The sequence below is a fragment of the Populus trichocarpa genome, chromosome 3, assembly GCF_000002775.5.
Source record: "Populus trichocarpa isolate Nisqually-1 chromosome 3, P.trichocarpa_v4.1, whole genome shotgun sequence".
In the NCBI taxonomy this organism is placed as follows: Eukaryota; Viridiplantae; Streptophyta; class Magnoliopsida; order Malpighiales; family Salicaceae; genus Populus; species Populus trichocarpa.
This window is the reverse complement of record NC_037287.2, coordinates 16,838,342-16,864,480: the sequence shown is the minus strand read 5'-3', so window position 1 is coordinate 16,864,480 and position 26,139 is coordinate 16,838,342. Positions and strand designations below refer to the sequence as shown.

General features: G+C 35.1%; 3 protein-coding genes across 7 annotated transcripts; 1 reads left to right on the top strand and 2 right to left on the bottom strand.

Annotated features, from left to right (window-relative positions):
- Positions 1 to 715: 715 nt before the first annotated feature.
- On the bottom strand, positions 716 to 6,092 carry LOC7497561 (membrane-bound transcription factor site-2 protease homolog). The gene is made up of 9 exons (XM_024598045.2): positions 5,764 to 6,092; positions 5,566 to 5,655; positions 5,372 to 5,475; positions 4,907 to 5,054; positions 4,636 to 4,716; positions 4,070 to 4,531; positions 3,514 to 3,837; positions 1,868 to 2,036; positions 716 to 1,207 (listed from the first exon to the last, which is right to left on the bottom strand). The coding sequence occupies exons 1-8, from the start codon at positions 6,010 to 6,012 to the stop codon at positions 1,875 to 1,877; spliced, it is 1,620 nt and encodes a 539-aa protein (XP_024453813.2). The 5' UTR covers positions 6,013 to 6,092; the 3' UTR covers positions 716 to 1,207; positions 1,868 to 1,874.
- Positions 6,093 to 11,221: 5,129 nt separating this feature from the next.
- LOC7481228 (actin-related protein 2/3 complex subunit 2A) lies at positions 11,222 to 17,467 on the top strand. Of its 4 annotated transcripts, XM_024596383.2 has the most exons (11): positions 11,222 to 11,523; positions 11,620 to 11,686; positions 11,794 to 12,001; positions 13,916 to 14,085; positions 14,639 to 14,716; positions 14,937 to 15,069; positions 15,153 to 15,244; positions 15,983 to 16,039; positions 16,514 to 16,631; positions 16,995 to 17,066; positions 17,161 to 17,467. In XM_024596383.2, the coding sequence occupies exons 1-10, from the start codon at positions 11,462 to 11,464 to the stop codon at positions 17,045 to 17,047; spliced, it is 1,038 nt and encodes a 345-aa protein (XP_024452151.1). In that variant the 5' UTR covers positions 11,222 to 11,461; the 3' UTR covers positions 17,048 to 17,066; positions 17,161 to 17,467. The 4 variants fall into 4 exon arrangements, with proteins under 4 accessions (XP_024452151.1, XP_024452152.1, XP_024452153.1 ...); XM_002304580.4 differs by lacking the exon at positions 16,514 to 16,631 and having other exon boundaries at positions 11,226 to 11,523; XM_024596384.2 differs by lacking the exons at positions 16,514 to 16,631; positions 16,995 to 17,066; positions 17,161 to 17,467 and adding an exon at positions 16,137 to 16,271.
- A 3,668-nt stretch (positions 17,468 to 21,135) lies between these two features.
- Positions 21,136 to 25,931, bottom strand: LOC7497559 (uncharacterized). 2 transcript variants are annotated; one of them, XM_002303689.4, is made up of 5 exons: positions 25,607 to 25,931; positions 23,909 to 24,430; positions 22,508 to 22,955; positions 22,327 to 22,404; positions 21,136 to 21,711 (listed from the first exon to the last, which is right to left on the bottom strand). In XM_002303689.4, the coding sequence occupies exons 1-5, from the start codon at positions 25,612 to 25,614 to the stop codon at positions 21,658 to 21,660; spliced, it is 1,110 nt and encodes a 369-aa protein (XP_002303725.3). In that variant the 5' UTR covers positions 25,615 to 25,931; the 3' UTR covers positions 21,136 to 21,657. The 2 variants fall into 2 exon arrangements, with proteins under 2 accessions (XP_002303725.3, XP_006385862.2); XM_006385800.3 differs by lacking the exon at positions 25,607 to 25,931 and adding an exon at positions 24,762 to 25,567.
- Between the last annotated feature and the right edge of the window lie 208 nt (positions 25,932 to 26,139).

Genomic DNA, 26,139 nt, shown 5'->3' with positions numbered 1-26,139 from the left:
CATTATTTTTTTTATTAAAATAATATTATTTTTATTTTTTAGTCAAATAAAAAATCATGCAATTAGTTAGGAAAAAATCATGTCAAAACCCGTTGATTTTTTTTTTCTATTATTTTTTTTATCAAAATAATATTATTAAAAAATATGATTGACCCGGTAATACTACACAATAAAGTGTGAAAATACTATTTTAACCTTGAGTGTGTGCACCATCCTTTGGTTTTTGAATGGCAAAATAGTAATTATAATGTGGATTGCACTCGTGCACAGTAAAACACTGTATAATATAATAATAATAGTAGTAGGCTTAAACATACCCTTATCATAGGACGCGCAGAAATATCTGAGACTATTGTCCACCAAAGACTGAGGGAGCACTTACCACACCAAGGTCAACTCATCGCTTGATGGTATTGGTTCCTTCAGGGCTGGGTGGACTTGAGAAACAAGGCCTTCGAGTTTTTAGGGCGTATAATCTTTCATCATTAAAGGCCCACAGGCTTAAGTAGCGGAATTGGAATTATTGTCGTCCTAGGAGTTAACATGGGCCGAGTTCAGCCTCCCTACGACGTGTAGCTTTGTCTCCAATGCCACGGTCCAGTTTTAACAGTACTATTATACGAAACAGGATTTCTTTTAGGCAGATGTCCATGGTCAAGCACGCAGCCAGTATGATTCCATCACCCTTCTGGACACACAGCAGTATTATCTCATGTGGTAAAAATCCAAGTTATAGATACTACATATCATGCATCAAAATCAATAGAACATTTTTCAAAATCCCACTCAGAAAATATAAGAAAACAGGGATGCTATTAACAAACCTTACAAGAACATCCTATTGAATATTCATCAGCGTTGAATCATATTTTCTGTTCTCTTCTTGCTGTAAAGAAAGGAGTGTTCAGAGCAGCACAGTGATAAGCCAGATCATAGTCATTTTTCATATATCCCCGCTATGCAATATAGAATGTCAACAGATCCCTATTTCTATCTTTGCTCTAGCTCACAAGCTAACCCCATATCCAGCAAAAATCAATGATAACAGCGCCAACCTTGATGTTTCCTACTATAATGGAAGGAATGGGTGATTAAGCAGCAAGAGAAATTGATTTGGATGCGTAGCATCCAACACTTGTGGCCAGAGGGTTCTTTTATATTTTCAGAGTATGCTCTCCATGGATTCTGATCCGCGAGTTTAGATGACCTGCACGCAACAGTACCACCATGAAAAGGGCTATATTAGTTGGGTTTATCAATGTCGTTTACACTCCTATGAATATCTTATTTGTTTAAGTTTACTAAAAACTAAAAGCTTACTCTTAACTGGCTAACCGCTATCACTTCAAAATAACTAAAACCTGTTTACACATTTGCTCTGTAAATTTGGATAGCAGTCAGGCAATGGCCAAAATCAAGCAGAGCCGAAGGTTGCTGTTTGGTCTGTTTCCCTTGTTTCTAGAGTAGACGGGAATAATTTTATACACGAAAAACATTGATAGCAGTCAGGCAATGGCCAAAATCAAGCAGAGCTGAAGGTTGCTGTTTGGTCTGTTTCCCTTGTTTCTAGAGTAGACGGGAATAATTTTATACACGAAAAACATTGATGTTTCAGCTGAAAGGAAAGCGTGCATTGACAAGAACATCTAAACTATGAACTTATGTTTATAACAAGAGTCTGTTACAACCTACATTTCTACAAAGCCAAACATTGCCCGAAGGGGTAGCAGATATTCTCCATATATAGGATAACTCAAGCTTGTAACCTCCTAAACCTTGTAATGGCAGTTCAAAAATCATGAAGGCCAACAAATAATCAGAAGCAAAGCAAGAGCATTCTTTGAAAATCAACATTAGTACTGCTTACCTGTTAATTACCAAAAATTGATGAAGAAGATCCTCATAAAGGATAGCGTGGAAATAAGAGTCCCTCCTAAAAGACAGGCTCGCATAACTTTTGCCCTTTTCCTTGAGCTCAATGATGTGAAGTGGCAGAGAGCTACCTCCAAAATTGATTCTCCATCCAAAAAGTATACCTACAATAATATGTTTTAATACTGAAAACTTTATGAGCACCAAGAAGTCTTTTCATCAGAATAGTCTCCAAATCCCACTTCCTAAAGATAATCATGATAACATCTCGCATGCACAAGCACACAAAACCTATTAGAAGAAGCATTTTGTCAAGTAATTGCCTTCAGCAACAATGCGTATAATTGCATTTCAAAATTCCATCACTCTTCTCAACACTCAAACTATAGGACACCACATGGTTTAGTACATGTAGCAGGTTCTTACTCTACATGGGAAGTTGAGGCATTGAGGTAGAGTTGAAGAATGAATTAGTGGGATGTGGCAGAAGAAGCAAGTAATGCATGGAAGTTTTTATTAGTTGAGTTACTTGAGTAGACTCATTGCCAACATGGTTAGACCAAGTAGTTTTATTGTGTAAAGCTCTTATATGCATATTAGGACAGCAAGCAGATGTACTTAGCAAAGGGGAAGCAGAAGCCGCTAAGCATGCAAAGGATACTGATAACAGAAGTCTAACTAAAGATAATCCCTATCACAGTTAGTGTTGTGGGTAAAGATAAATAGCTCCCTACTTGTATTTATCTCTTGTGTCAAGTATATCAGATTGTAACTTAACACTTGAATATATATGAAAGAGCTGATAACAGAAGTCTAACTAAGCCGCTAAGCATGCAAAGGATACTGATAACAGAAGTCTAACTAAAGATAATCCCTATCACAGTTAGTGTTGTGGGTAAAGATAAATAGCTCCCTACTTGTATTTATCTCTTGTGTCAAGTATATCAGATTGTAACTTAACACTTGAATATATATGAAAGAGCTGAAACCAAATTCCCCTAAGTTTGTGTTATCTTCTGGTCAATTATGCAGGACATGTTTCTAATCAGAACACATATGAACATGAAAAACTATAACATCAATAAAAAAACTATCTTTCAGAATCCCCTCACACTATATACCCTTACTCTCTCTTTGCAAGTTCCACATCTCTAGGCACATGCATGCCGCCTAATGCCTGTTCCTCCCTCACATGTCACTTGCAATGCATCCCACTGATACCTGCCCTCCTCCCATGCATCTTCTAATTCATCCCCTTCTCTGTCCTTAGGTGTTACTTATGCAAAGCATAACATCGCTTCTATATACATTGAGGATCAAAGACAAGTTGCAGTAGGTCCACAAACCTTTGATTTTATCCCTTAGAAAAGCTTATGTAGTCACTTGTCAAATTGAAATTATTGGATAGCATAAAAGTTTCTTTTAGATAAAGTAACTCAGCTCTACAGACTTTAAGGTTGTGGATAGTTGGTATGTGAATCAAATGACCTCAAATTAACTTTCCATACTTGTACATATGGATATCTTATTTATATTCACATGCATCAAGGCATAATGGGCCACCAAACAAACCCCCCTGGTACACACGTAAGCTACTGAGCTTAAGCACTTGAAACAAAATTTAAAATGGCAAGAAATTACCGGCAAACTGTTGAGGAGGGCTAGGGTAAGAGAGACGTGGAATGTGTACATTAAGCTCTTTTCCAGAATGTTAGGAAGATGTGCACTGAAAGAAAATCCCCAGCGAGGTTGATATGCTGTTAACCTAACTGAATGTGCCATCGAGATCAGATCACCAACAAAAACAAAAGTCCCACCACATTTATGCTCTGAAAAGTCTGAAGCTCCAGAAGCTGGAAATGAATTTCTTCCAAGTTGCAGGCATTCTGGAGAATAAGGGCTTGCAAAGGTGATCTCAACCCATATTGACCCTGGAAGTGGAACAGGGTTTAAGCAGTACTCCTCCTAAAGGCAATGCCAAAATGAACGCAGTTGCAGTTAAAATTAAACTACTACATCTTCTTTCAAACTAACATGATAAACAAAGGCAATGACATTGTGCAATTTCGCACCACACAGTGGCCATTAAGAAAATAAGTTAAACCAATAAGAAAATTCAGCTATAGATATTATGACATCAATGATTGACCTCAAAGGGTTTTGATTCAGGTAATGCTGGAAAATGTCTAATGTGTACCTGTGAACACAAGCAACTACTTCCTTTGGTTATCTCTGTAACCCAACCATCACCACATTTATTAAGCTTGACAACATCCTTAGCATTCAAGCAGTGCCTCCTCTGTCTTTGGCTTATACCATCTTCAATATTGACATTATCTGATTTGCTTGAATTGAAGCATTGAACAGCTACAAATTCAGTAAGGTCATCAGGACAGGCAGATTGATTTTCTATGAAAAGCATCTCATTGCTTTCTTCTATCACAGAAGTAGGGACACAGTAACCCTTCATTTGATGAACTATCGCAAGAGCTTCAAAACTTTTTGAAAGATTTGAACTTTGAAGTGTCCGTTCATCTATTAAAGCAGTGGTCTCCATCCATTCCTGATCATTATGGATGCGTTTTCCATCCAAAGATACAATTGCATCCCCAGGAGACAGATAGCCAGACAAAGGAGAGGTAGAAGGTACATCCAAAACCTATTCCAAGTAATCAGTACATATGCTATAAGTGGGAAGGAAAATTGCGTGTGCATACACACCATCGTATATAATGTAAACCAGTAAAGATGTCTGCATCATACCATGGGGCTTTCACCATGTATGTAAAAGGGAGACAAGATCAAGGGCAGGAGGAATAACACCAGTGCACAAACTGCACAACACTACAGCGATTTTTAAGTTATGAAACCATGTCATATGTGTCAATTAGTTATAGCATGAAAAAAACAGTTGTTAAATTAAATAAAAAAAAGGTTATGAAATCTTGCTAAGCAATGTCTCGATGAACAATACTATACCCAGATAATTGCATATAAAAATAAATATGATAATCATAATACAAAGTAAGCATACCACAGCGTTATGCCAAACACCAGCACAGTACACACGAAGTGCAGTAAATGGTTGTAGCTCCTCAAGCAACTCATAATTCAAAGCAACCAGAGCACCAGGAAACAGAACTGCAAGGAAAATAGCAATGTACTCCGTCGGTATGCCCTCACTGCTTCCGGATGAAAAGGTGCCTACAGTACCAAGCATGAGAATCTAGCCTTCTGCATATTCAAATCTAAAATTTGAGATTCACAAATTTATCCACTTTCACTATCCTTTATTAATCAGTCACATATGCAAATAAATACAAGAAACATTTGGGTTCTGATTCCAAGACTAGATACTTGGCCGGTTCAAACATGTAGATATTATTTTTCTGCTTTATTTGCTAACTTTTGGTGGTTACAGAGGCTTCATTGGGATCTATTTTAACTTTCAATGAGAGTGTGAGACTGATTAGAGAACAATAAAACAGAGAAAAGTGACCTTGCAGCCGCGATGGAATGCCCGAACTCGTGGACTGATACAGAAATCAAAGTAGAAAGCAACAAATATCCAGCATCCGCAACAGATAATCTCGAACCATACACCTGCATTCAAGTAAAGTAGCTACGACTCTCAATATATATGTGTGTGTGTGTGTGTGTGTGTGAAACAAAAACCAGTTGCTACTAGCTAACCTGAGGAGAAAACCCAAATAGTAAAGAACTCGAAAGATCGCTGCTTCCGTGGAATAGGTGCAAAAAGTTTCCTAATTCCCACACAAGAATCTGCCAATTCCCATCATCACAGAAAGAGAAGAAAAGAAAAGGGATGATCATGTTGCAGGTTAAGAGTGATTAAAGAATTGAGGATTATCGCGTTTAATAGTATAATACCAAAGTGACTCCAAGGAGTGCAGTTAGGCTAAAGCCGACGCCGATTGAAAACCAAATCTTTAACAACTTGGCTTGTTTCCGTCCAAAATGATAGAGAGAGGTATTTAAGGCAGAAATTTTGTAATCGCAGTAGCAGCAAGATACTGTGTTGGATAAAGTAGTACGAGATGGTCGTGTTGGTGTCCGTAAAGGAAGTAACGAAGTTTGTGCTTGTCCCCTCCCATGTCTTCTCCATCGCCTCTCGTCCATTGGCGTTTGCTAACTGTTCCCTCGCCTCCTCGGCACTGCTTCTGTCGATCAAGGAAACTTCTTGAAATATTAGTGTGTTTTTGACTTTGAGCCCACATGTGTATGAAGCCCAGGTAGAAAATTAACATAAACCTAAAACCAGCGGAAAAAACAAAACACGGTAAAAATTCATTGCAGATTAACATAGTAAAATTATTATTTTATATTTCTACAAAAACTAAACTGTTTATTAGAGATAATTAGATCATTTTACAAGATGCATTAATTATTTTAAAATTAATCGGTCATATTTTTTTATGTGACAATTAATTAATTATTTTTAAAAGTAAAAAAATATTTTACTTAGGTCTAAAGCTTTTTTAATATTTTATTTTTCACATCACAGTAGTAGATTGGTTTTGTTGCCCTTAAAATTAAAATTTCTTTACCTTGTTAGGTTTTATTTGTACTTTCATTTTATTTTATGTTTTTTTATTATTATTATGTGGTCTTAGAAACAATTTAATATTTTAATAAATATAAAAAAAATTATTGACGTGTGTGTTGAACATGCTAGCGAGTAAGTCATTTTTTAATGTTTAAGTGATGCGTGAAGCTACTTGTGACAACCAAAAACAACCCTTCTTTGATGTTTTTCAATTCATCACAAAGAGGCCTATCTTTTTGCGCAGCGAGTGTGGCATAATTTCATCCGATTTGTCTTTTCTTTTCTTTTCTTTTTTATTTATCTACCTTTCTTGATTTCTGTATCCAACATTTCAAATTTTAACAGCAACCTTTGAATTTGTTTTTCTTTCAAATTTGATCCTTGTTTTTTCAATTGATATTTTCTCATTTGAGTTATTTTATAGAATTAAAAAAAAACATCCTTCTTTAGTTTTTTTAATTTGTTAAATTTAATATCATTCTTTTTATTGCTATTTATTTTGTTTAAGATTATTTTCAAAATTGATTTTTTTACGATTTCATCATCTTTCATTTTTGTTATGATTTCATCATCCTTCATTTTTTATTACTATTTTTTACTTTGGAAAGTTAATATTGAATTGAGTTTCTTGATTGAGTCCGAGTCAATGATTTAATGGGTTGTGAATTTGAAATATCAACCTAGTAGGAGATTCGCTCGAGTCCATTTGTTTTTTCTTTTCTTTTCTTAAGCTCATGTTTTTTTCAATTTCATCTTTTAACATTTTATTTAATTAGAGATTGAGTTCCATTATTTTTTTTATTGTTTTCTATAGAATTTTCTACTAATTTTTAAAATGAACTGAGTTATATTAAATCTTTTTATTTGTCGATTTTTTGTTAAATTTATCTTTTTTATTTTTACAATAAAATTTAATTCAAAATATGATTAAATTTTGAATAAGGAAGGATGATGAAATCCAAAAGAAATCCAAAAAAAAGGCTAAGGGTGAATTATAAGGAATCCAAAAGATTAGGACTAACTAAGGGTTCCATTTGCAAAATGAAAAATATCATGATTTCATTATTAATTGTCTTCTTCAACTAAAACAAAAGAAAAAAGATGTTCTAAGTGCCCACTTTTCAGCCATGATCTCTCCCCGCCACCCATTCATCATACCACACAAATTTTATTCCAAACTGTACTCTGATACTTGCCCTTCATTTTCATTTTAAGCTAAAATTCCAGGTCTTATTGCATTAAAAAAACCTGTATGTTCTCTTTCAAAAACACTAGCCAAAAACCAACTAAAAAACCGTCTTGAAGAAGGAAGAAGACGTGACATCTTGAGAGGGGAAGAGAATGCAAATTAATTAACTCTTCTAGCAAGCACAGTAGCAGAAGCCAACTTCTTTCTTCTCAGCCTTCATTCCACCGTACGTGAACAAGCTACACTTCCAGCCACTGTAGTCAGCAGTAACCTCTTCCAGTTACATCCAGCAATTTCTCAATAGCGAAGTAGCGAACAGTAGCGCACAACACTTCCTCTCCTTTGCACCAGCGTTCTGGACGAGAGCTACACCAGCAAAAGTTTCAGCTAACCACAAGAGATCCACTCCAAGCCGAGAACAGAAGCTTGGTTTGATCTCCAACACCAGCAGTTTGAAGAAGCAGCAGCGAAGAACCAGAAGCCACAACGAACTTACTCCTTTTGCAACAACTCAGTCCTCAATGTGAACAACAGCAGCGCCATCTTCTACACGGACAGCACAGCTCAGTCCAGCAACGAATACAACACCAGCCGATTGCTTCACCACAAGCCACACCAGTTTCAGCAAGATCTTCACCTTCTCAATCCAGTGGCAGCTGCAAGATCTTTACCTTCTCAGTTCAGTAGCAGCTCCTAGGTTTCAGCCTCCATTTAATGTGAGGTTTCTCCAGTCCAGCATGCACTCCTCCAGCAGCAGATTTTCCAATCATGAGCAGTAGCTGTGGGTGGTCTTTCAGTTCAAACCGTTTCAGCATTCTTGATTTTCCATTTTTTTTTCCATTGATGCGGCGGCAGCAGGTGTTCCTCAGCCACATCTTTTCTCAACTGCAGTGGCAGATCCATTAGAAGCCTCCCTTTCCTTTCAGCAACAGCATCCAACGTCCTATACCGAGAGAACAGTGAAGGATTTTGTTTTTCAATAGTAGCCATGGCAGTTCATCCTTCCAGCAGTTTGAGTTGAGCCTACAAGAAGCTTAAGACCATGTTTGGCTTTACAGAAATTTGTCAAAGAAAAAAGTCAATTTAGGGCCGCAAGGTTTGTTCGGCAAATATTTCCCAACAAAATTTTCAAAGCCTTGTAATTCTGTTTTTTATTTTTAAGTGTTTTACCATCATCTTAGTCTAATTTTAATAAATTTTCAAATTTTTGAAACATTTTTTGTAATTAATTTTAAGTTTTTTATTTGTTTTTATCCTCTCGAATTTAATATTTAAAATTATAACCTCCACATGAGGTGCTTTTTTATATTAAATTAATTAATTTTTTATATAAAAACAATAACATTTTCTAAAAAAATGGATTTAAATATTTTTATTGCATATAATCGAGTTTCTTAAAAAATTACAAAAAAATAAAAAATAAAATAAAAATACAATATATATATATAGCATCTTTTAAAACTATCAAAATTCAAGAAAAATAATTTTGTTGATATCTTAACATGTATTTTTGAATTTAATAACTAATTTATTAAAATAATGAGAACTTGATTTATATTTCAAAAACACTAAAAATTTTATTTTGTTTGTCTCAATATCAAGAATTACAAAATTATATATTAAAATTTTCACTCAATTGACCCTCACATTTTAGCACTTTTTTACAAAGTGGTCATTGGTTTCGTATTTTTTCAATGTGGTCCTCAATTAAATTTTATATTTCAAATTTATTTTAATTAAGCTCCTGATTTCACCAATTTAGCCTTCCAAAGTCTCAATTGTGTCCCTAACCTTCCAATCTTTGCGAATTGATTCAAATTAGGCTTTCACACTTGATTTTTATTCAATTGAGTTCTTGATTGAATTCACAAAACCCATTAGAAGTTTAATTAAGTCTTTGAATTTAATTAATTCGTCCAATGTTTGCCTAATTGACTTTCAAACTTAATTTTTCTTCAATTAAATCCTTAAATAAATCAATTAAACATGTTAAAAGCTTAATTAAGTCCTTGAATTTGATTAATTCTTTCAATTTTGGTCAACTTTAGATTTCAACCTCAATTTTCTTCCTTTCTTCATCTCATCGTGTCAAAACATTTTAATCTAACTATTCTTCTGGTATTTTGGTCTTTTGCAACTCGAAGGCTTATCTCCTCATATCCTGAAAATATTTTTGGATTTTATATTTTTTATTATTTTTTAATTAAAAAAAATATATACTTTTTATAAAAACAAATTTGGGGGGTTCAAAATTGGGTTATGACATAAATTAATTAAAATTGTTATTGGGATATTATTTGATAGGGTAGGATTCCATTCCTACTTTTTTTTTTAATAGGATTACAACATATTAACAAGTGTTGTTTTTGCATATCCTTGTATAATATTTTTTTTCTTGACATTTAATGCAATCTCTTTCTTATGTGTATCTATTTGTATTATTATATAATTAGATTATAAAGTTGATTAAAAAAAACATTGTTAGACTAGTTGAGCCCTTGATTTATGTGCTAAGTTTTGCAGATTAATACAGATTAATAAAAAAAATAATATCATTTTAAAAATTTATAGAAAAAAAAGCAATGACTTGAATTTTTTTTAGAGACATGTTTTAAAATGAACAACTAAATTATGTTTGGGCCTACTAGGTTGAACACGCTATGCCAAGCCAACTTTAACATGAATGGATTTGAAATCCACATAATGCAAGGGACCATATCATTAGCCAAAGTAAAATAAATAAAAAAAAACTATTCTAGTAAGTTATTTTGTTTTAATTTAATTTTTTTCTATAAAAATATAACCATATAATTAAATAAAAATATTAAATAGTATAAAGTGGTGTAAAATCATAAATTTTTTTATCTGCCGTCTATCACTTAATATCTTATTTCACTTTTTAGTTATGTTAATGTTTTAGCATCTATTAGCACCTATAGCAATCAATTAATTTTGTTGAATAAAAAAAAAAAAATCAACGATGCATTCATGTTATTTTTTACTCTAAAATTAACTTTTAATCTATTCCGCGTGCTAGTTCAAACTAACACAACACCAAAAACAACATAAAAAAGGAAATTCTCACTTAAATGAAAGTTGCCCTAAAAAAATCAAATCACCCTCCAATTACGTTTTGCATTTGTCGACCCCGTAAATGAAACTCATTTTAATTTAACATATCATCATAGAATAATTATTATGAATTTCATTAAATCTCACTTAAGTTCGATTATCATAAGGTTCGAATTATAGGTTAAATAAATTAACTCAAATTAATTGCAAGTTTGAGTTAATTTAATTTCAAACTGATTATTTTAACAGGTTTACTAATTTAATTTCAAATTGATTATTTTGTTGACACCTTACCTGAGTCAGAAGCCGAGTCATCCGGATCTCAAACCAACCTACTAGCATTACCAACTATGCTTTTAGGGGTTCAAAAGAAGATAGGAGGCTTAAATTAAAACTATAGCCTATATTTGGGCCTGCTCAAAGTTGCGCATAAAATTGGGGCTACTGTGATAATAGGAAAAACATTACAGACGGAAAATAAATAAAATAGAAGTGGGGTAGCTCTAACAGAAATAGGAGAAAAAGGAAGGATTCACTGGTGAAAGTGAAAGTCAGAGAGGAGGAGGAGAATCTCAATCACCTCTTTGAACACTGATAGACAGGACTCCTCTCTCACGTTAACTCTTGGTAAGAAAGGAAAGATCCCACAGCTCTCTCTATCATCATCATAATCACTTTCACTTGGAAAACAGAAAGTGAACATACAGAGAGAGAGAGAGAGACAGAGATTTGAAACAACACAGACCTAAAAGTAGAAATCAATGATTTTGTTGCAGTCCCATTCCAGATTTCTCCTTCAAACATTATTAAATCGTGTCCAAAAGTGAGTCTTTTTATCATTTCTCTCTCTTTGTACACATCTAAGAAATGATGTTTATTGCACCGCTGATTTTATTTTTTTTAACTGGGTTGATTTCAGTCTTGAAAAGGCAGTTGAATTGGATTACCACTGGGTGGAGTTTGATGATGTTCGTTACCATATTCTGGTGAATACCAAGATTCCCTTTTTTAGTTTCCTGTCCTGGGTTTTCCTTGTTTTCTTGGCTTATTTTAGATAATATCTTTGTTGGGTTCTCTTTCTTTCTTGTTTTAGGTGTCAATGAAGAATCCAAATGTCTTGCTGTTATCCGTTTCGTTACCAATCCCACCTCCAGAAGCTGTTTTCATTGGTGGACTTCCGTTTGGAGCCATAGAAGCTTTAAAGGCTGCTTATGGTGTGGTTGTGCAGATTCTTGATCCTCCCCGAGATGGCTTTAACCTCACTTTGAAACTCAATTTGGGGAAACTTCCACTTGATGAAGGTTCTACGAGTTCCTTTCCTAAGGTCATTATTTGCTTGTTATGATGTATATGTTATAGGACGCTAGCATGTTTTGTAGAATGAAGTGGATCATTTTGTTATGATCCTTGCTTAACAACAAGGATTTGAGAAGAAAAGAAAGTTTAGAGAAGAGGAAAGAAGAGAATTGAGAGAGAATTAGAAGAATAATAGGGAGAAAGGGTTCTGCAAAACTTTACAGAAATGTCAACTCATACCACTTGCCTTCTCTAGAATTACACATTACAGTATTTATGCTATACATTCTAACTGACTATGCTAAGTAACTTCCCATGCTTAACTAACTCTAACTGCCAGATACTTACAAACCACATGTGAATTATTAACAATCACATGTTGAGTTATTCTTGCTATTGCCTCTGCTAACTGCCACTGGAGATACTGCTGCTAAGCTGTTACTGAAGCTATTTCTCATCATGGATATTGTAACACATTTCCATTCCATATTACCATATTACATGACATTGCCTTACATTACATTTTAGCGAAAGATGACACCAAGAGTTACTTGATAAGCATCCTCCACTTCATTGGTTTGCTTTCTTTTTTTTCCTCAAAAGTTCATCCATTGCAGGATTATGCTTTGCTTATATATTCTTCTTTTTGGTCCTTTGTTAGATTGTCATCTAGTTCAAGTTTGGTTTAAAAAATTTCTGACCATATTACCATTAAATACTAGGGAAAGTTCCATCGACTACTTGCTGAAATAGCTTAGTGAATTGGTAGGAGTGCAGTTACATTTGGAATTGACCCAGCATCCTGTTCAAAAGGATGGATATCCCTTTAATTATTACAAGAAAGGATGTTCAGTCCAGGGAATTACCTCATGAATCCAAGAAATTAGTTTACTCGTGCATGTTGCTTGGAAGCTGAAACTCTTCTTAATCTGAATATAGCACAAGGCCATGGGGAGATACCGTCTGTGATCCATGGATCTCCGATCGGGAAACCGGCTAGCTCCAGGCTGTCGAATAAGAGAAATATATAATTAAACATGTTCTCTAAGGTTTGCTTTATGTCATTTCTTTCTAGAGTGGATTTGAAATATAAAAGGTTTTTCTTTTCATTTGTTAGGAGCGTTCTGCTATTCCACCCCTGAAATCTGTATACTCCCTTTGTGAAGTTTTAGCAGCCTCTAAGTGAGAGATAGATCTTATACATTTATTACCTGGACCAAATGTGTTGCTAATGGAGGACAGGGGTATTGCCCTGGGACATTTGCGACATTCACTTGGAAGGGCTAATTCATTATTTTATCACTTCCTTAGAAAGACTATGTTGTAGCCTAAGCAGCCGTCCTTAGAGGCTTTGGCATATTTATCATAGTAGAATTCTTCCTTTTTCTTCTTCTCTTACACACTCCCGTTCCTCTGCTTATGTCTGATGTTTGATTGCTTTCTCTATCCTTTATTCCTTCTACTGGCCTTTTTATTCCCATGCTACACTGAGAAAAATTAGTGTGAGCAGCATTGGGTCTTGCAAGAAAGGTTTAATAGGATTATGATCATGTCAATATATTGTGGAGAATTGAGTGGCTGCTGCAAATGCAATTACAAAGCCCTTTTCATCACTTGGATGGTGGGACAATTTTGTACTGCTGTTTTCTTTTTCACCTTGAATATTGGTTCTCTTTGCAATTGTAGGGGGCTCTACATACCAACCATGCAATTAAAGTTGCAAGCCAACTGCTCTCAGAATTTGAATGTTCCATTTTGCTCATGAATGCATTGATTTCTCTCTTTATTTTACAGGATTAGTTCTGCTACTTTAGTTGATTCTTGTGTGGATTAGGTTGTGATTAAGTGTCAGGTTTTTGTTCATTTTAATGGCTGTTATTAATGTTGTTCTTAGAAAGTGTACTGTTGATATTGTGCAGAGCACAGGTATGCTCTCTTGGTAAAGATTGCATCTGTTAGGGAAGTGGTGCTAGGTGCTCCATTAAGAGTAGTTTTAAAACATCTTTCATCAAGGACTGTTATTCCTGGTATTGATGGGCTTCTGGCCCTCGTGCATCGGTCCAAAGAGTCTTTCTTCCTTGTTCCTCAGGTATGATCATAAGTTGGAAGGGAATAAAATATGTCACTTGAACTTCTTCATTTACCTTCATGCAATTACCTTTATACCTATAGAAAGGAGAATATTTTAGCTAGCATTTTGTGGTGCAAAGAGGGGATTCTTTCTCCCTCTTGTTCAGTGTTCTTTAATTTATGCATATTTTGTATGTTGCAAATGCAGTAGGGATGGTTATGGTTTTTTTTTTATTTTGTTTTGTTTTCACATCTTTTGAATCAGCTGGCAATCTCTGTGTGCCTTAATTAATACATGCATGTACACCTTATCAAAAGAATTACTTGCATTGTACAGTGGTTACCTTCTAGAAATGTCATTTTTGGAAACTGCCCTACTCCTTTGTGTCTTCTTCCTCTCTCTTCCTGTTCCATTTTTTTATCTAGATTGCCTTGGCTTTTAGTTTATTTTGAAAGATTAATTTCTGGGTTACTTCATATTGTTTGTTTGTCATATGACCCATATCTAGTAACATGAGAACAATCGTGGATTGAAATTTAACTGAGTGAGAAACTTTAATTTGTTAATGCAGCCAGACAAGGTTACTGTGGTATTTCCCATGAGATTCAAGGACTCCATAGATATTGCTTTTGCTACTTCCTTCCTTCAGGTACTCCACATGTAGTTATGTTTTAATGATCTATGTTGCTTCTCAGAAATTGTATATATGTGGGCAACAGACGATACTGTCACTTACATACTTTATTTAGATACTAATATTACAATTATTTATAATTCTGTTGCCTATGCTGCTTACAGCAAAATTCTTGTGTAACTATTCTTGGTTAACATTTTTCTTTTAACATTATAAAGTTCTGATTTACATTCAGGAATTTGTCGAAGCCAGGCATACAGCTGGACTTAATAATGCTCCTCCTTGCTTGTGGTCTCCTAACCCACCTCTTGAATTGAAGGAAGCCCCTGCTGAAGCATTGTCTGCAAATGCAGGATTTGTTTCTTTTGGTAATGTCACAGGAATAGCTACAATTAGTTCCCTCCTTTTTTATTGCAGCATAACAAATTGTGCCATACATGAAACAATGCAGTCATTTTTCCTCGTCATGTGGAAGGCAAAAAGTTGGACCGGACAGTGTGGAATTTATCAACATTTCATGCATATGTTAGTTATCATGTTAAGGTGAGGTTTCTGCAGATTGCTCCCACTTTTTATTTTGTTACCTGTAGCTCTTTCACATATTTTGGAATGTCGAATAACAAACACAGACACACACTGACAGAAAAGATCACTTATTTCAGCTTTATGCATAACACACAAAGTCCTTGTTGCAATATGCATGAACAAGGAAAGTTTTTTTGGCCTCTTCTACCCAAAATGTACAAAATAAGGGTTTTAGTTTGGAAAAAAAAAAATCAAAAGTTTTTACTGGCTTGCTACATCAGGACTTCAACATGCAACACTGCCCTCTTATTGTAATTTTGTTTCTCTAATTTCTGTCATACTATGTGGGGGTGCAATAATTATTTTTCAAAATGGTTTTGGAATTTGGACCTAGTAGTTAACCAGAGTTTGCATGGTAAAAAATACGATTCTGTGATGATCAGTTAGATGGTTTACTCTGTTAATCAGGAAATCAAAATAGTATTATAGATTGTACCCGGCAAGATCTTTTGTGTTCGTTGCACCGAAACTTGACTCTTTGTTCGAACTTGTTTTCATTTTTCCTTGTTGCTAATGTGCGCTTCAAAGTAATTAGATACATAAATTCATCATTCAAGCCTATCTAATTTTAGTTTCTATTGTTGTTTTATAAGAACCTTTGTATAAATAATAGTGTATGGATCTATGGTTGTGCTCCTGCTTCCTTTAATCTGCCCCACCTAAACACATAATTATTCGATGCACTTTCCTCAACAGTGCTCGGAGGGTTTTATGCATACTCGCATGCGAAGACGTGTAGAATCTATGATTCAGGTAAAATCTTCATCTTTCGCAGTTGACTTTGCTTGCTCAGTTTTCTCCTTGGTGGAAAATAATTTTTTTAAAGTATGAAGAAATTTAGGTCTGACAGGAAAGACGGTTCTTTCACAACCAAATAAATTTAGTGCGGGTTCATAGTTTTGCTGTGCATTTGGTCTTAAGCTACCATGTTGCTACTTGCTAGCAGGCTGTGCAGCATCAGCACTCCATGTAAAATTTAGGTTTATTCAAACCTAGAAGGGTGTGGGGTTTAGGGATAGTGGATAGCTGCTCCATAGGGCCTCCAGATGAACCCAAGAAAGAAAGAAAGAAAGAAATTGGGTATGTTAAGCTGCACAAAACCATCAAGCTAGAAGAGGTCTACGGTTGATATTGGGAAAAGGCGGGAAAAGGAGTCGTTGCATTGTTGCTGTTGTTTTTCCCAAGGGAAGCCAAGCAACTCACTGACATAGGTCCTGGACCTTGCAGGGCTGTACTGCTGTCCTTGATCTTAAACTCATAAAATCCATTATTGACGCCCGCAGTTGGAATGGCTGTTTGGTTGGTGACAGTGACAAGAATATATTGTCATTACAGGCAACTCAAGGTAAAGCCACAGCAATGGTGTCAGTTAAGTGGAAGGCTAGAACTTACAATTTCCTAGGAAATTCCTGAAACTGCTGCCTAAATGACCACAGAAGCTCAGTGTTGAGCTTTGCTTTACAGACGAGTCTTTGCTTAAATTTCTCTTTCAGTCATTCTCATTTTGGTATCCAAGGATTATGGGGACATGTTCAGATAGTTATCCAAAAGAAGCGCGTTTCTCTGTCCTTTCTGGACTTTGATTTCTCAGGGCCCTCAAATTTCCTTGCATGGTTTTTGGCTAGTCAATGATTCAAAGAAAAGAAGAGGGTTTTTTTTTCATTTATTATAGTTAAGGGCTCATAGAGTAACACACGTTGTATCACAGGCCTTGGATCGTGCAAAACCAGGTGTAGAGGAGAAAAAGAAATCACCAAATAGCAGATCTTTTAAACGTCTGGTATGTTATTATATTCACCTTTCTTGATACTTTGAAGAACTTAAAGTTAAAATCATTTTGACATATTCTTTCTGATATCTATACGGAATTGTAGAGCCTCAAGGAAGCTCGAGCTAATTCAATTTCCTAGATGTGGAATTCTTGAGGCTCCTATCGAACATATGAAGATGCTTGTTAAAGAACTAGCCGGAATCAATTCAAAGGAGGCTTGTGACGACTGCTCGCATCCTTTTCTAGAAGGGGAAAGAAGTAAAAGGAAAATGAAGGGAGAAAAGCACCATGTTTAGGTGCCAATGTGTACACTTTTGATATTTGTTGGCTCCCTTGGAACCAGAAGATTCTATGATTTAAATATCAATATTTTTTCGATCTATTTTAGGGATTTTATTTTTCTCTGAAAATGTGATTTTGTTTAAGCCTTTTGTAGCTTTGCTTCAGCATATCCTCGAGCCTGATGATGGAATTTTTAGGCGGGTATTAATTTATTTTTTTTTTTTAAATCTAGGGGTAGCAATTACCTATAATCTAAATGATGAGGAAAAAAAAAATAAAATGATGAGGTGTTTTAGCTGTGTATTGTCATCATTGTTCATCCTTACTGTGGATGAATGGAATAAAATTTTGTATTTTTTTATTTTGATTTTTAAATTTTTTAGTAGTTGTAATTAAAAAAACAATTGATTTTAAATTTTCATGAAATAATAGGATTGGAAGAGAAAGGTATCAAAATGAAGTGTAGAAAACATGAGTGAGGTATTATAAGTTTAAAAAAAGATGCATTTTGATTTTCCAACTTAAATAATCATGTAAATTATATAATTTTGATTCTTTAATGGTTTTTCAATTTTATTTTAGTATAAAAATTTATTTTTGTTATTTTTTTATTCTTGATTAAAAGAGGACAGAAATCACTGGATTTTGACAATAAAAAAATAAATATATCATTAACATTAATTTAAACTATCAAAATATTAACTCTAATTTAAACTATTAAAATATAATATTTATATCAAATTATTTCATTTAACAGAGGATCGTCTGCTGCAATAAACTATGTTTCACCTATCTTTATTTATTTATGAAAAAAAAAGTGAAAACAGGTTGTCGCCTTTTTCCCAATCAAAAGCAAAAAAAGGCCACTTGTGCACATGCAGGCCCCGCGAGAGGGTTTTTTTTTTTTTGGATCAAGTGCTCTAAGCCACTATTTATTTAACCCATTGCGATTTTTTCCCTCTTTTTTAATTAAATTTCATTGAAATAAACATTCTAATAAGACAATTGCCAAGAAAAAATCACATTAATATGACACAAAGTTTTAAGTAAAAAAAATTATTTTTTATCTTAAGAATCTATTAGATATTTATTCTAATCGTCTCCCGTTTTTACTAAGTGAAGTTCATCATTGAAAAAACTATATTTTCTGGTTGAGAAAAATATATTAATGAGAAAAAAAGAATAATACTAGAAAATTTTTTTTTATATAGAAAGATTATTAACATATAATATAAAAAACAATTGAATGGCTCTTAACAATACAAGATCAATTATCTTAATCTATATTTATCTCTTAACTTTTTAATTTAATTTTTATTTCGGGTCAACATTTCATTTTAATATTTATTTGTGTATATAATTCTTTATATATTTAACTAAATACATGTGTTAACTTTTTTTGCCGCTCTTGTTTTTTTCATTAAAAATTAACTTTTGATCCAAGCGGGATACGGTTGGGACAAAGTTGACTAGTTAAATAGCTAAAAAAGTTAGTATTAAAGGGCATATTATACTATATTTTAAAAGGCGTGGAAAAAATATTGTGCATATACTGTGAACATAGACTCCTTGCATCGTGGACCACACTGTACATATAGAGTGTTTGCACTGTAGACGACACTATAATATCAGGGGGCGTTGTCTTTTTTGTTTTTAGTAAAAAAATATTTCTGGGTCTGGCAGCCAATGCTGCTGGGTCTAGCTCCGCAACGAGACCCAAGGAAAAACATTGTGCAGGTACTGTATACATAGAGTGTTTGCACTGTGGATCACACTGTAGACATGCAGTGTTTGCATTGTGAAAGACACTGTAGCATCAGGGGGCGTTGTCTTTACTATTTTTTAGTCAAAAAATGTTTAGCTTAGCCGTCATACGCAACGCTATTGGGTCTGGCATTCCCACCAGGCTCAAGGATATTGGATCTAGCTCCGCATCCAAACCCAAAGATATTGAGTCTGTCTGGGCAGCCCTACTTAAGGATATTGAGTATAGCTCTGCAATTAGATCCAAGGATATTGGGTCTAGCTGGGTCGCCAGACCCAAGGATATTGGGTCTGACTCGGGCTCCGCAGCCACACTTAATAGCATTTGTCGAGCTGGACCCAATGCTTTTGGGTTTGGTTGCCGAGCCAGACCCAATGCTATTGGGTCTGGCATTCCCGCCACACCTAAGGCTCCTTGGATCCAGCTCCGCAACTAAACCCAATGATATTAGGTTTGACCGTTGGGCCAGACCCAATGCTATTAGATCCAGCTAGGCTGCCAAACCCAAAAGCATTTAGGTTTGGCTCTCAAGCCGGACCCCATGCTTTTAGGTTTGACTAGGCAACCCTACCCAATGATATTGAGTTTGGCATTCACCAAACATAATTGTCTTGCCCTCCAAACCCAAGGATATTGGGTCTGGCTCCGCAGCCAGATCCAATAGCATTTGGGTCTAGCTGCTTGGTTCTGGCACTCTTTACTCTTCATATTTGTTTTACATTTGAAAAAATAATTGTTATTGACCCGCTACGGAGCATGGGCCAATATGCTAGTATGTTATTATTTATTGTGTTATATCACAATAATATTTTAAAAATAAATAAATATTAATCTTTTTAAAGAAGTCACAAATGATATATGTGATTTTATAAAATGTGTTATTTTTACAATTAAATTTTGACTATGCTATTTTTTTTATATTTTACTCCTACCGTGCTATTTTGAAAAGAAAAGAAAAAAAACTCCATTTCCTTCCCTTTCTCTTGTTGCTTCAGTGGCAATCAGGATTCAAGGAGATACGAGGAATCTTCCCAGCCGTCCTTGGTGTAAGAAACGTCTCCACACTTTGCAAGAAGTAAAATAAAACAATTCAAAACTTATTCAAGAAAAAATATATCTTAACGAGTCATATGCGACGTTTGCAATTTTCTAAATAATAATAATAATAATATATGTAATTTTATTAAAAAAATTTAAAAAAATTTAAAAAAATTTAAATATTATCTTTATCACAATTAATATTTATTTATTTACAATATAATAATTAAAAAATAAAAAAATATTAGTTTCAGTTTCATAAAGATAACGTTTATTTAAATTTAAAAGTTATTGTTCCAATTCACGACAAAGGTTTACAGTTTTTAAGTTTCTTCTGGCAAGTCACCCTCTTAATTAATGGTTTTGCATGTTGTATATTAATTTCAGCAATAATATTCTCAATTATCATAAAAGCAAATGGAGTCTAGCTGCCTAGTTGAGGGCAATTCTCCTGTTGAATAGAAAGAAAAAGAAAAAGAAAAGGTAAATTTTATTAATTAATATTCATCATTATTAAATATTTGTCAATATTAAAAAGTATTTTACATAATCAAAAAAGTCATCAAATTTAATTAATATTAAATAAAAAACACATTTAAAAAATAGACTCTGTAATAACAAATAATCCCCTAACAAGAACAACTTAATAATAATAAAATATATTTTAATTTAAACAAGGATTTACAAATATGGCCATTACATGAACAAACATAAAAAAGAAGAAAAAAAATGCTGGACTTAGTAACCAGGACATAATGACTAGTTCAAATTTAAAGAAAAAAAAAACTTTGAAATCATAACTTTGACCTAACTCCTGACAAATTAGTAATGGCAGGTTCCGTTTGGGTGACAGGTAAACGAGGATGCCATGTATTCTTATATTTTATTTAGATTAATCACGAGTGTTTTTATTTCCTTTTCTTCTTCCTTCTCCTTCCCTTTTACTTCGAGCAAAGAAAATAAATACGACCATCCATTTAGCTGCTGAAGGGATTCACTGAAAAGAAAGACTTCATTCGTGGTCAAGTTAAAAAAGAAGAGAGGGAGAAAAGAAAACCAAAAACAGAAGGAGAAAAGCTGCTCTGAGATTTGGCGCTGGGAAAAACGCAGGAGCAATTCTGTACAGAGTATAAACCAAAGAATTGAACACAAAAATTTGACCGCAAAAGAAACGCAAAAAGATCCTCCTGTCTTCCACAAACTGGTTTCTGTCAGCATGCGAGTTGGCTCGGTGGTTGAGCTGGCCCGACCCATCTTGTGTAACCATCCAGCTCACTGGCTTGCCTCTATCCATCTGTTGTTGCTGGACGCATGGCATTTGACCCACCAGAATAAATCATGGGGATTTATCAACAGTAGGGCAGGGATATTTCAAAATACAGTGGATGGCCCTACCCACTACGCATCAACAGTAATAAACCACAGGAGGCGGCGGCGGCGGCGGCATTGAGAGACCGATGAGGGCTTCTTTTCTCCATCTCTCTCATAATTAGAATAGCATTTACTGCCTGCCATCTACTCGGAATCACTGTCCATGCTCTCCATCCCCTTTAGCCCTCTTCGTTTTTGCTGCATGTGAAATTTCACATCCCATGAATAACTCAAACCAAGGAGTCTTAAGGCTTGATGCTTGGATAACTGATGCTACAAACAAGCATGGACAGTAAAACATTTTTCTTTTTTCCCCCGTGCATTCAATTTCATGCCGTTATATGTACTAGCCTCCACCACCGTCCATATTAATATAAGATAATATGTCATGTCTCAAAACGACAGAGGCCGTGTACCATCATCCATCCCAATGACTTGATTTATTTATTATTTTGGTTTGAAAAAGAATTCACCCTCATTATGCTAGAAGATAAATCCAACGACCCTTTCATGGACGAGTTTATTAGGGAAAGAGAAGAAACCCTTGGGTTAATGGGAGGCATGCGGTGGTCTTACACGTGTTCGTAGAGTTGGGATTCGTGCCTAACATGCCTAACACAAATAAGTGACAGACCAATGCTTAATGACAACAGCGTCATATGTGCCAGTGATTGCAATATGCAAGGGATGGAGACATGGGAGCAAGTAAGCAAACAGAACAAAAAAATAAATAAAAATACACAAACACAAGTTGAAGTTGAATGGCATGATCTGTTTCAGTTCACAGGATGTTAGAAGCAGAAAGACCATTACCTTCTTCACACATTTCTTCTCTCTAACCTCGTACCTGCTCTTTGTTAAGTCAGATAGCCACATCCCTGGAAAACAATACTGCCCAAATACACAAATATATATAAAAGAAACCCATCAAAATCCTTTATCATTGTTCCAAGTAATATCAAAAATATTAAAAAGATGGCAAGTTTGTGATTACCTGAAGTGCTTTATCAATGTTCTTAGCCCTTTTCTTGGGTCGTTGTGGTAGTTTTGTGCCCTTCATTGCAAAGAAATCATCTTCTTTTTCCTTCCTTGACAAAGCAATATAAATCCTTGGCCACTCGATGACTCCATTGTTATTCGCCTTTTCTCCTCCACTAGCTACCACTGGAACTGAGACAGTATTGCTAGTTGTAACCCCAGCTTCCTTCTCTGATTTAGCCCGCGTGGAATCAACTTGATTTATTTGATGATCAGCTTGTACTAATGATCCATTTGGTTTCTCATCCTTTGCCGCTGACCTAGAGCTAGGCATCTTTCTATCAATATTTTCTGGTGTTGGAGGAGATCTCTTTCCTGCAGTAGATCTAGAAACAACCCTGCTACTGCCACCACTATTTCTTGACGGGGACCCATTTCCAGCACCGGATCGCTTTTCCAAATTCCTGGTCATGGCCACCAAAAAAAAAAAAGAGATGCAAACTTTGCTGATGAGAAATGCTTTGGTTTGGTTCTGAGAAACAGGCAAACAAAAGTGGGTTTTCTTAGACTTTGAAGTGAATATGGATCAAGGGCAGAAAAAGGGACAAAGGGGAATTTAATACCCACCTAAAACAAGAAAAAGAAAGCATATAACCTTATCAGATAGCATATGATAGCTGTAAATACACAATCAGTACATAACTGTGTTTAAGAATTGAAAAAAACAAAAAGATAGACAAACACATTTCACAAAATTCACCAATACCAATAAAGAGCAGAAAAACTAAATAAGGTCCTATAGCCTTTTTCTTTGAAAGAAGTTTCAATGAGATGGGAAAGTCTCAAGATGAGGACAGAATGGTCATGACATGAGCAGGGGACATAAAAAAAAAAAAAGGGGGCACAAAGTGGGTGGGTGATGCCATAACCCCATCAAACTAACAAGCGAAAATGAGAAGCGAAGTAAATCAAGAACAAAGCGAACACAGATCAGGAGAGAGGTGACTGCGAATGGGAATGGACTTCTTCGATATCCATCAAACCACTAGGTGAAGAAAGATGAGAGATTGATATATATTCACATTCTTCTCCCGTTTTTTCAAGGGGTAGAAAGGTAAATCACCTCAAAAAAGAAGTTGCTCTTCAACAACTCTATGAACAGAGAAGTTAACAATATCATATGTTTAGATCCCAAAACTTCCTCAACCTCAACCTCAAAATAAGAAATCAAGAAAAGATCCCACCAAATTATATCATCCAAATAAATTTCAAGGAATATATACCAAAAACTCATCAAGTGTTGTAGGCTATCAAACATCAAACAACATCTAGAACATAATCTTAAGAAATAAATTCATAACTTGACAAATATCCAAAAAACATATATTTCATAAAATTACAAAAAAAAAATGAGTACCTGTGTGAAAGAAACCCAGAATTTTCTTTCTTCAAGTTTCCACCTCTGATGCTAGTACTAATGGACTGTTTGGGTGGTGGTGGTGGTGGAGGCGGTGGTGGCATGGTGGGTGGAGAGAACTTGTTATCAACTCTCCTAGGAACCCTGTTGATGGGTTGTCTAGCTTGACCAGAAGATGACGATTCATCAGCCAAAGCCCTGATCTCAGACCTTGACACTCTAGCTCTCTTCTTTTGTCCCCATTGCAACAACACATCACCGTTGCCACCTCGGCTCGGGCTAGGACCTGGACTAGAGTCATGCCTTTGTGTCTGATTGTGGTTGTTCTCTGAATGTGGAGAACTGGTTGTACTGTTATTGTGGTGGTCTTGGTTTCTCGATGGAGATCTAAATCTGAGACCTTTAGTATCAAAATTAGTACTTGTGGAATTGAATCCATTGGGGATTGACCTTCCGTTCTCGGCTCCATTGGGTTTTTTGCCATTGCTCAAAGGAACACAATCTGGGCTTACTCTCTGATACCTGTACACAATAGAAAAGTCATTCGTTATCAGTAGATAACAAAGAGATGATCCACAAGGCAATGCATAAGGATTCAGAGAAAGACATCAGAAACATATAGAGAACTGTGTAGTCCAAAGATCATATCATTAAAAAGAGAAAATTGCAATCCTTTCACTGGATCCGGCGCATAAACCAAGATTAACACATACCATTTTCCTAGGTGAACCTCTAGCTACCACATCATACAATCCGTGCATTCATTCATTCTCAACATAAAACCCAGATTAATCAGTCCTATAGATCAGTGAAAGAAAATTAATGGACATAGAAATTGAAGTGATCAAGACACCTCATTTAACTCGAGCAATGTTAGGAGTGCAATCACAAAGGAAAAACTAGAGAAACAAAGAAGTGGTGGAGCATTGAAGTTGATGATAAATGAGGATTCCTTTGCAGACCGTAGAAAAGAGGAGGTTGAGATTGAAACGGGTCTTTGACTCCAGCCTCGGAAGAAATGAACATTGCAATATGACATTTAATAGATAAGGCCTAGCTAATCCAAGCAGCAGCAGCAGACTTTTGAGACTAAAAGAGTCGTCTTTGCTTTTAAAAACAGAGATTTTGGATCTTTGTATTGTCGACAACAGCAATTGACATTAGACAATGGTGGCTGATCGAAACACACAAATTGATGAATACCAGAACCCAAATAATATCTGGATCTTATTGATCATCCAATTCATTGAAGAGCGTGTTTAATCTCACTCTCGAGAGACAATTGATTATTCATCGTATCATATTATATTTGTTTGTTGAGGAACTTGTCTTTGAAACACTGGAGCATTGTTGTTGATTTTCACAAAGAAATCTGCGAACGAAATATCATCTTCAAAACACACAAATAAAAAACAAGCAAAACCCAAGTTCATGCCTCCTCCTCATCATCATGACCACCATCACCAACAAACAACAACAAGAACAATTGAATCCGGATCCAACAACCAATCCATCTATTCAAAGTTGATAAAATAAAACCAAAAGAAAGCAGAAAGATCAACACTCTAAGCCAAATTTAGATTTGAAAAGCATCCGGATGATGAAAAAGAAGAAGAAGATGGATGAGTTACCAAGATGAAGGAGGAAAAAAAAAAAACAAAGAATACTTGTTGAGATAACAAAGAAGTGCGCACAGACCTCATCATTGTAACCAAGCAAAAACACTTGTTGATGAAAGTTAGATATTGATACGACTATGTAGACGTTAAAAGTGGGATTCTTGGTTTTTCTTCTAAAGAGATATATTATATATTTTCATTCAACGGTTTCATCAACAATGGCTTTCTCATAATCCCATCAAGCAAGACATGTGAACTCAAAGAGACACCGAGAGAAAGATAGAGAGGAGGCGGATACAAGAAAGAAAAGAACAGTGGGAGAGAGAAGAGGAAGAAGAAGCCGAGGAAGGCAAGGCAGGGAAACAAATACTTTTAGTTGAGTTTACATGGAGATAAGTATATAAATGCGGTCGCTACTCCTACACTCTACCACAGTAGTGTAAGGAAAGGGTAGGGGTATTTTCCATTTTCTATTTTTTATTTGGGTTTTGTCTATTATGTCCTTCGTATTCTATTTTGCATCGCAACAAGAACTGTTCCAACGGGTCAACCAACCAATCCGTGGACTTGCTACATAGCTCAACTCGAGTAATAATATTGTTTCGGGCTTTT

Bases quoted from the DNA above. Each gene is read 5' to 3' on its own strand.
- LOC7497561 (XM_024598045.2), bottom strand. From the start codon at position 6,012: ATGGACGAGAGGCGATGGAGAAGACATGGGAGGGGACAAGCACAAACT. The intron at 5,656-5,763 runs GTATTATACTAT...GGGAATTGGCAG, and splicing joins CACTCCTTGGAGTCACTTTG to ATTCTTGTGTGGGAATTAGG. The intron at 4,717-4,906 runs GTATGCTTACTT...AAATCGCTGTAG, and splicing joins GTGTTTGGCATAACGCTGTG to TGTTGTGCAGTTTGTGCACT.
- LOC7497559 (XM_002303689.4), bottom strand. The intron at 22,956-23,908 runs GTACTCATTTTT...GGCCATGACCAG, and splicing joins TCTGGGTTTCTTTCACACAG to GAATTTGGAAAAGCGATCCG. The intron at 21,712-22,326 runs GTAATGGTCTTT...TTTCACATGCAG, and splicing joins AGAAGAAATGTGTGAAGAAG to CAAAAACGAAGAGGGCTAAA.
- LOC7481228 (XM_024596383.2), top strand. From the start codon at position 11,462: ATGATTTTGTTGCAGTCCCATTCCAGATTTCTCCTTCAAACATTATTA. The intron at 14,086-14,638 runs GTATGATCATAA...TTGTTAATGCAG, and splicing joins CTTTCTTCCTTGTTCCTCAG to CCAGACAAGGTTACTGTGGT. The intron at 14,717-14,936 runs GTACTCCACATG...ATTTACATTCAG, and splicing joins TTGCTACTTCCTTCCTTCAG to GAATTTGTCGAAGCCAGGCA.